The sequence below is a fragment of the Nelumbo nucifera genome, chromosome 5, assembly GCF_055504915.1.
Source record: "Nelumbo nucifera cultivar China Antique chromosome 5, China Antique-T2T, whole genome shotgun sequence".
Classification (NCBI taxonomy): Eukaryota; Viridiplantae; Streptophyta; class Magnoliopsida; order Proteales; family Nelumbonaceae; genus Nelumbo; species Nelumbo nucifera.
The window spans coordinates 83399108-83408773 of NC_142653.1; the positions used below are offsets into that span (position 1 = coordinate 83399108).

The window sequence follows — 9666 nt, forward strand, 5'->3', positions numbered from 1 at the left end:
TATGAAAATGAACTCAATTAGCGATTTAGTGATTTAACACAACTTCACCTATTATGTAGTTTACTTACAAAACCACTCAGGAAGAAAACGCAACTTTCTAGTCCCCAAAAAGAAGATTTACAAATGAAAAAGTACACCGATCAAAAAAATATAAATCAGTGTATTCACAATGAAATCAATGACCTTAAGTGCCCATAATTTAACTACGGACCGATCCCATATAGTTGGGATAAAGCTTGGATGATGATGCTGCTGAAGAAATCAATGGATATTCCCTTTCTCTTGATTGAGAGCACACACAACAGAGAGAAAATGGGGCGTGCAACGGGAGTCATTTAGAGCTCTGTGTTGCTGACTCGGCAATTGTAGTTACCTTACTCTGAAGCTCTGGTTTGTTGGCACCCACTAGCTTGTCCACTTGTTGCCCATCTCTAAGGAAGAAGAAGGTTGGAGTGGCTCTGATGTCCCATGAAGCACTGAATTCCTGCACCGCATCCAGGCATATGGAATCATTTTCATCATCAGACTTTTTTTCCAAAATAATTGGAAAAAAAATATCCGAAAGTCCATTTCTTGAAAGTACGCACAACGTGTAAGCATGATTCCTGGACGTTTCTATCATAGAGAAGTGATCATACAGACCATGCATGTAAACCCTGTCCCAAATTTCTTAGACTAATTCTTTGTCCCTAAGACCTGAATGCTAACACAATATGGTCAAGTACAACTTTTCTACTGAAAAGTTTTCCATGATGTTATGAATTTGGCAGTCGGCCATGTACCCGTAACCTATCCCATCAGTCCCCCAACTAATTTCCTGATTTTATAACCGTGTCCACAACCTGGGTCTACAACTCACAGTGAAAAAGAACCAGGTTCTACAGGCAAGGCTGTTGACCCATGACAAACCCATCTTTTTTATCTTTTCTCCTAGGGTCCAACTCTACAGTCAAAATTATACAAGCCACATAAAAAACATAGGGTTCGAATCTTTTATAAATTTATAATCCTCTGTAGAGCTTCAAATCTATATTCTCTTCTATATATTCCCAAGAATGAGGATTCCAAAATATTGGTTATCGCAAAGACCATGTCTGATCATAGAGCTACAATATCTGCATGTCTGATTAAAGAGGTCGAATCCAATCTGCTTATAATTGGATAAAGTTGAATAGAGAGGTATCAATGCAATCTTGCAACCACCATTCATTTACTAAGGCTCAGTTTGGAAGGAGTACAAATACAAATATGTAGAGTGCAAAACCTTGTTTTTTATATTATTCTGTATGTATTTGCACTGTACATTTTTGTATTTGTACTCTTTCCAAACTGAGCCTAATGGAAAATTGTCTGACACAGGAACCACTGAAGGCATCTAAAAGCCAGAGCAAGTATAAGAGAAAGTTAGACAAGTGAAGGGGATTTTCAGATAATAACCCTATAAAATATGTACATATTTAGTTTACATTATAAAAAATGTATATACTTTTTTTTCACTTAGGCATCAACATGTCTTGCCAGGCCAAAACATCTAAGAGTCACTTCACTTAACTGCCTTAACTACACTGATATCCAACATAAAGATTAAAAAAAATCTCTCACAAAATTTAGAACAGAATTGTTACGCTAAATAATCAAAGAAAACATAATCCTGCCTGCTCTGCTATCTTCGACATGCATGGAAATAGGAATCTGAATAGAAAGAATTGAAATCACTTACAGCCAGCTCATCAACATCCACAGTTAGGAACATGAGAGAAGGGTATTTCTCAGATAGCTCACAGTAGAGTGGTGCAATCATCCTACAGGGACCACACCATGATGCACTAAAATTTGCCACAACCTGTTAAATATTAAAGATTGGAGCAAAAGAGTTAAATATTAAAGAAAGACATTAAACAATGTAGATAGACAATCCTGTTAAACAATGTTGCTAGATCATTCTACTTTGACTTAAACAGCAAAGAAACTTTGTTTCCAGAATAATCTTGATTAGACCCCAATCACATGGAGATGCTAACTGAAGAATACACAAATTAGAAAGTTGTGGAAACCAAACTCAATACATAATTAAACCCAAGAAAATAAGGATTTTCAGTGCCCACACTAGGGAATTTCCTGCTAGGATTGCTGGACTATGCAACTAACAAAATGCATCAATGTAGACCCACTTAAGATATTGAAGTGCTTTCTAAACTCTGTGGCAACTGTAAAGCTGCTAATAGATCACCACATCAGACTTTCACTCTTATTAGCAAGTAGAAAGAAGTGGTAGATATTCTGAGAGGTTCACTCATTTACTTGTATTTGTTAGTTGGATTTGTATATGTAGTTAAGGCTCTAAGCAAGTTTTGTATAGATAATTTTTTTTTATCAATAATTTTGCATAGATAAATTTGGATCAATGTCTACAAAGTTTTGATAAATAGGAAGCTTAGAAATCTCCTTGTTAGTCTGTATACAAGGGGATTGCCATGTAATACATTTGATCTTGGTATTTTATCTTGAGGGGGATGCACTTGGTATGTTCCTAACCTCCAGAATTTTTTTTTTTTTTTGGTCCAGAGTGCATGACCTTAGACCCAAATCTGCATTGTCATACTTTTCAGCCTGGTAAGTTGTCATCATACCCAGCAATGGTCCCTACTCCCTAAAGAATTTATTATTTCAATAAAGTGATAATTACTGATGTTATTAAATTCTGGTTATCTAAATTCAACTTGGAGATAGTTTGTTAGTTACTAATGGTAGAGTTTCAATATTTGATCCATGGATAAGGACACAAGTGTGATGTGTCAACACGTACATAGTGTTGGATACCAAAGACCACCAAATTCTAGACATGGGGACATGGATATAGCATCTAAGTTTCCCCCATGTTAAATATTATTTATCTATGACATCTAATGTTATTGCTATTAACAACATTGGGCATTTTTCTCTTAAGGATACTTACATAAATAATTAACAGCAGGAACATAAATGCAATTTTAAGGAACAATATAGCAAAAAAGGATAAATAGAGGGCCCAAATGTGAAAAGTCCTTTGATGCAAATCTTATAAGACTGAGCCAAAAATAGAAAATTGCTGGCTTTTCAAATGCTGTAGTGACTTACGTGTAAGCACAACTGCAAGAGTCTCTTCTCTAGGGTCTAATTCTGATCCCCCCCCTCCTTTTCTCAGCTACTGCCAGCTGTTGTATTTTCTCCATTCTTTAAAAAGTGCCGCCATTCTGGTCTTCCCTCCCACAGAGGTTACAGTTATCCTTTTTTGTAATTTCTTATACAAGACACATGAGTGCGCCCAAAGTCATTCAGTACTTGTCCAAATATATGTGTCTATACCAATACACCTGCTTTCTACATGCTATGTCTCCCAAATCATAGGTTTTAGATTTAAGAAATTTCTGGTAGAAAATATAATCACAGGAATAAGTGGAAGAGATGGCCAACCCATTGATAAAAAACGGTTGAGTTTGAAGATGGAAAGAAATTTGGTTTAAAGTGGTTCTTGTGTGAAGTGTGAGCCTTGTGAGGCACAATCTCTCCTTCTTTCTTCTTTTCTTCGCTTCTAATATTCAGTTGTTCTGATAAGTGTCTTCTTCCTCATGCTAAAATCTGTGACCATACAACTTATGTCTGAAGCTCCTCTTTTCTTCCATATCTTTCTCTTACTCTTATAATTGCTGCCCATATTTTCTTCAATTAAATTTATAATAAACAGCTTTTTTTCCATTTTGACTTCTGAAATTCAACTTTGTAGACTTGTTCCCCCTTCTCAGATCCATTCGGAGATCTGAACCATTCTAGCAAGTGTCAATGCAGAACCTAAAGTGAGGTTGCAGCACGGGCACAAACTCTGAGGTGATTTTTTTTTAAAGAAAGATAACCAAACTCAGAGGTGATTTTGCTATGTAATTTGCAGAACTTGCAACAACTCAAGACTTCCTTAATGGTGGCTTGCACAAAATAGGGAAGAAAATAAAGACGAGAAAGGGAGAGATGCAATTACACCACAATGAATCTCTATTCTTTAAGCAAACTACTTGTAGATCTCAAATCTCAAGTTTTTATTCAACCGGCAAAAGAGAGGTAAGGCTAGACCGCTAGAAATGGAAAACCTAAATTACAAAATGAACTCCTCACGGAAAAGGCAAAATTACAAACTTCTACAATATTCTTCCTTTGGTTTCTTCATTAATGGACTTGCTAGGGCAGGATTCATCTCAAGGACCTAAATCAAGTACTAGACTGTGGTTAGGGGTGCAACTTGGGTGGGCTCGGGTTGGAATTTTGTTAAAATTTGAATGGGCTCTGATACAGTGTAAATTCTCCAAATCAGGTATTCAACTTGAACCATGGTTATGGGCCTGAGTACTGTGCTCCAGAATGGTTTCTTTCTTGAGTTTGAGTTGACTGACACAAGGTCCTCCTCCTCAACATCTGTGTGGACCTAAGGTCAAATGGATCAGGCCCACCTGTGTGGCTGTGTGCATCCACCTTCTTTCCTACAAAATTAGCACACCGCAGATATAATTTCAGAAAACCTCTTCCTACGTTTTATTACATGTTTTCCATGCTTATTAATATCCGACAGTCTAGAATTGGACCAACTAATCTGAAAAGAAAGTCTTATTTATTATCTTATCAGAATATGCTTAATTAAATAAAATATTGCATCTAGTGATTTTACTCATGCAGATTCTGTATGTAATAGTCTTTGGACAACTGTTGGCATAATCAATGTACCTCTCGTTTGCTTCCAGCAGAAAACAACACAGCTTATGGGAAAATCATGACTTTAGAAGCAATAACAAGACCATTTAACATGGTAAGTCATTCAATTTTCTGATGTTATATACAAATCCTACTATCTGACCTCCAAAAGACACACATTGACAAAAAAAAGGGGAAGAAAGGAAAAAGAAAACTGAAACTTACTATCTTTCCATTCCTGTTTGCCTCTGCGAGCTTTTCATCCCAACTTTCTTTGTTAGTTATAAGACAGACATTTCCACCTTCAAATTCTACCTTCTCACTCAAAGCATCATCATTGTTTTTCTGCATGTTATAAGGCTCAACTTCTTTATTAAAACAATATAACAAAATAAAAATCAAGAAACGATTTCATATTATAAACTAAACCACAATTTACAATTTACACTTTGAAGAATAGGTAGAAGACGACGCACTGCCAAATTAACATCACAAGGCTTCTCTATACTGGAAACATAGGAACTGAACATCTTGGCTCTGACAAGACTTATGTAGATTATTAGCCAGAAGGAAAGAAGAAGTATAATGCAATGATAGTATCCTAATGTGGAACAGTGAATTGATTCCAGTTCAGAAAGAGGATTCATCCTGTGGTACAGACAAGAGGAAACTATGAGGGCATAGTCCCTCATGAAGAGATTAAGAGAATTTTTCCACTTCTAGTAAGAACAACTACCTCAACATTTGGTAGAATCTGCACCTTCTATGGAACCAATAATGGTCTGCCTTTCTTATTTATGTAGATCCCCATAATACCTGTGCTCCCAAGTTCATTATATTTAAAGTAAAAATATAAAAACCTCCCTTGAGGTTTCACTTTAACAAAAGCATCCCTTATAGTTTTGAAAAAACCTGCAGTTAACTCCCTTTTATCATTGTTCCAGTAATGGAGACTTGGAAGTTACAAAATTGTCCTTACTATTTGTTAGGGCATCTTCCAACATAATTCAAAATGCCAAATTTTCCCTTCTAGACTTCACTCAATCCTTATGAGCTTACAAAGTAAAATTACATTTTTCAATATGACCCAGGGAATTTTTTTAGTTAAAAGTTAACACTTCTTTTTTTTAATCAATAACTCTGAAAAAATTTCATTAATTAAGATGCTTTAGGATACAACAAGATAAAATGGGTATTTTCAAAATTAATGTATTAGGCCAATGTTTTCCATTTGGTACAACGATGAAAGGGAGGTAACTGTAGGTTTTTTCAAAACTACATGGGAGGTTTTTGTTAAAATTAAACCTATGACTGTCCAAAACATCAGGGGAGGTTTTTATATTTTACCCTTATATATAAGGGCCAATTCCTTGGTGCAATGGTAAAATCTCATTCTGAAAAGTTTTAGAGAACCAGTTCAGACTGAGGAACAGCCACTTTTTTAATAAAAACTAAAGATTAGGTCCATATCCAGTCCACTTCTACCAAGGACCCAGATAGACAAGACAAACATTGGGTAATGGCCCTTCAGAACCTGTACTTTCTTCAAGCAACAAAATGTTCCGACACTTGTACAATAGGAGCCTAAGATGATATAATTAAGTTTGACTTGAAAGTCAAATAATCCATATACAATGGCTCTTTAACTTACCTACAATGAAAAATAAACTAAATGTCCAGTCTTACATAACTTAAATAAGGCAGTTTCTAGTAAGGACTTTAAAACAAGTATCCCATGACAGCACTAAATGTAAACAAGGTGCCAACTGGTCGGTTGGTAAGGCCTCATGCTGGTTGTAGCAGAGGCTTGGGATCGAATCCCACCTACACCGGGGTTGGAGGGGTCATAGGTTGGGGGATGGGCTACCTCTGTTGTGTAGCCCCATGGAACAAAAAAAAACACTAAATATAAATGAAAAAAGACAGTTTCTTAATTGAATTTATTTGAATTATAGAAAATCGTAGGGTTCAAACAAAAATTGTAAATTTTTGCAAAAAAACAAACAGCATTCTTATTTTTTCCAGAAAACAACATTCTTTATAATAAAGAGACAGATTTGGACCCATAACTGTAGCTCAACAAGATGAGGAGTTTTTATTGCACCCTTTACGAAATGTTGAAATTTTGAAGAAACAAAGTATGAAAATTTTGAAATGATAGCATAGGAAGAAAAAGAAGAAAGTGAAACACTCCACATCAAGAAGAAAAGTCACAACCTTCTCATTGAGTAAATGAAATTTGTTTGAAGAGACTCACCTTCTGGAAACAATTTCCCATTAAGTACCGGTCCCTTGTGAAACAAAAACAACAGCACCCTGAAAATGCACCATCATGGCCACAGGAAACATCCAATTAATCTCATGCTAAAGTTTTATCCAGCACACTAGCATTCAGGGAAATAAAGGTTTATGTGTGTATGACCTTAGTTATGTAACTTGCAGTAGTTTTCTACTTTTTGCTTGACTATGTGTGCATATTGCACAGGTACCTTATATGAAAATTCCAGTTTCCTTCTTGGTATCAAACTAAGGATAGTAAAAGCAAATAAACAAATATATCAGATTGAAGGTATTTATCTTTACTCTTTAGAAATTTCTGTCTAAATAAGTTTAAGTCAACAATTCACCTGGGTTCAAAACCCAATTTTCACATTCTGACAAACTACTCAGCCACTTGTCAGATGCCAAGAAAGGAAAAAACAAGATATGAGTGATTATGTTTCTGGTGAACAGTAAACTTAATTTCCCCTTTATGAGTTTCTACAAGAAGCAACAGAAGAAACGATGTTATGCAACCTATAACCAACAAACTTCTTTTTTTTTCCTTTAACATTTTCTTATCTGCCATAATAGAAAGTTAAACAAGAATGGGTAAGGTCGTAATTGCAACATGTTATTTTGGGAAGGCAGGTTGGCTGTTAACATACTGGTTTCAAAATCCAAGGTCCTGGTATAATATTGAAGTAAAATTGCCCAATTGCACAGCCAGTTTAGGAGGTTCTACTCAACCTCTTAGCGTGTGCCCAGTTCTTTAGCGCTAAAAATAAATAAAAATAAATAAAAAAGAAAAAGAGGAGCTTCGTTACTATTGAGAACAAAAGAATAAATAAAAATGGATGCTATTGGGAATCAGTGCTTTACAATCCTGACAAATTCAGGTCTTGATAACTCATGAAATGTTGTTAGGTATTCCTGTTGTGGAAATAACAAGCTAATTACCTTTAAGTTACAGTAACTAGAGGAAAACTCTCCGTAACAGCGCACTCTCCACGGCATAGCGCGCAACAAATGAACATAATTGGGAACGAAAGACGGAACCGAGAGAGAGAGAGAGAGAGAGAGAGAGCGTAAAACCGTAATTAACAAAACCCTAGAAAATTATCATCATTGATGCTACATGGTCATCAAATGGATAAACGAGCAGCAAGAATCTTCACGAAATTAGGAAGAACTTTGGTGGGGGGGGGAAGCGAAAATTACCTTCTATATCGTAATGACTTGAACCCTTCGTCAGTCCGAAATTTCAGAATCGCAATATTATATCTAAAATTCGTGATTGAAAGCCCTTAATTGAGAAAGAAAAAAACCCTGTAACGGAAACCCAACCTTTTGTGTTGAACAGGAACCCAACCTGTAGTTAAGGTGTTGCTCCCGTGATCAGGTAATGAAATACCAGAATGCCCTTAGTTAGACAAGTACATGGATCATGGATGTTTGTTCATTCCAAGCAAATTTCATGTGTTCTTTGCTACTGTTGTGGTTGACAGGTCATCCCACCTTACCGTATCCATGGACCATGGAGCCTATTGACAACGATGTCCACGTGGCAACTTTGTTTTTTTAAAAGGTAAATTGCAGAAAACGACCCTGGTAATCTCATTTTAGGACATGAATTTCTAAGGTATGTCACTTTAATAACTGAATTTCCCAAGTCGAAAGGTAGAAAAATGCAGGTGCCAACCAGCTAGACTTAGGATTCATGGTTTTCAAAATCGGACCAGACGGAACGGTCAGACCAGAAAAACCGAGAACCAATCAGGTGACCGATTTTATTTTATTCATGACCGTTATTTCGCCAAAAACTGTTGATTTGGTCAATAAATCGCTGATTTGGGCAGTTGAACCGTCCAATGGTTTGACCGTTTTTTATTTTTATTTTTTTGTTAGAACAGTCCATCGATTCGGTTCAAACAGTCAGACCGTTTGACCCAGAAATCGGACCCCTGACTAGTTCATTGTCCGATTCAGTTTTAAAAACCTTATTGGGATCTAATCCCGCCTGCACCTAGGTTTGTTGGGTTATGGGTTGCAGGATGGGCTACCATTCTTGGTGACGGAATCTGCTCCTAACACTTCGGTGCCTCACAGGCACATCCACCATGTATTGGGATCATCTCCCATCAATAATAACTAATAAGTATGGGAGATATTCTCAATACATGATAGGATGTGCGTGTGAGGCGCCAATCGTGAGGAGCAGATCCCGTCACCCATTCTTGTGTATTATTGTGTAGCCCTTAAAAAAATGCTAGAAAAAGATAAATAGTGAAAAAAATAAGGTAAATTGCATATTGTTAGCTTGTAATTTGGACCTAGCCTCACCTGAATTCCTTCCGTCAATTATCTGTATCATCTTCTTCCTCAAGAATTAAGACTAAACCAAAGCAATGATGAACAATCCCAAACTCACCATCAATCCATCTACTTTCTCCATTCTATTATTCTCTCTCTTTCCGGCTCTTCTTCTTCTGTCCTCCCTCCGGCTCTTCTTCTTCCCTCCACTTTGTGGTGTGAACTTTCCTAAATCTTCCTCACATGACTGACATCGAACCTCCTTTTTCTTGGTAACTAATCCTGTGTATTGACCTTTCTTTTTCAGAGTTCAAAGAAGGTTCAGGCTACGTTTGGCATTCAAATTCAATAATTAATTGAAATTTTTAAAAAGGTCAA

At 36.3% G+C, this 9666-nt stretch overlaps 1 protein-coding gene across 3 annotated transcripts; it reads right to left on the bottom strand.

The window, feature by feature from the left end:
* Window positions 1–8383, bottom strand: TH9 (thioredoxin H-type 9). 3 transcript variants are annotated; one of them, XM_010253721.3, is made up of 6 exons: window positions 8197–8383; window positions 7139–7242; window positions 6974–7032; window positions 4942–5061; window positions 1721–1843; window positions 1–484 (listed from the first exon to the last, which is right to left on the bottom strand). In XM_010253721.3, exons 3-6 carry the CDS (start codon window positions 6992–6994, stop codon window positions 332–334), a joined length of 417 nt encoding a protein of 138 aa, XP_010252023.1. In that variant the 5' UTR covers window positions 6995–7032; window positions 7139–7242; window positions 8197–8383; the 3' UTR covers window positions 1–331. The 3 variants fall into 3 exon arrangements, with proteins under 3 accessions (XP_010252023.1, XP_010252021.1, XP_010252024.1); XM_010253719.3 differs by lacking the exon at window positions 7139–7242 and having other exon boundaries at window positions 8197–8381; XM_010253722.3 differs by lacking the exons at window positions 7139–7242; window positions 8197–8383 and adding an exon at window positions 7936–8148.
* Window positions 8384–9666: the final 1283 nt, after the last annotated feature.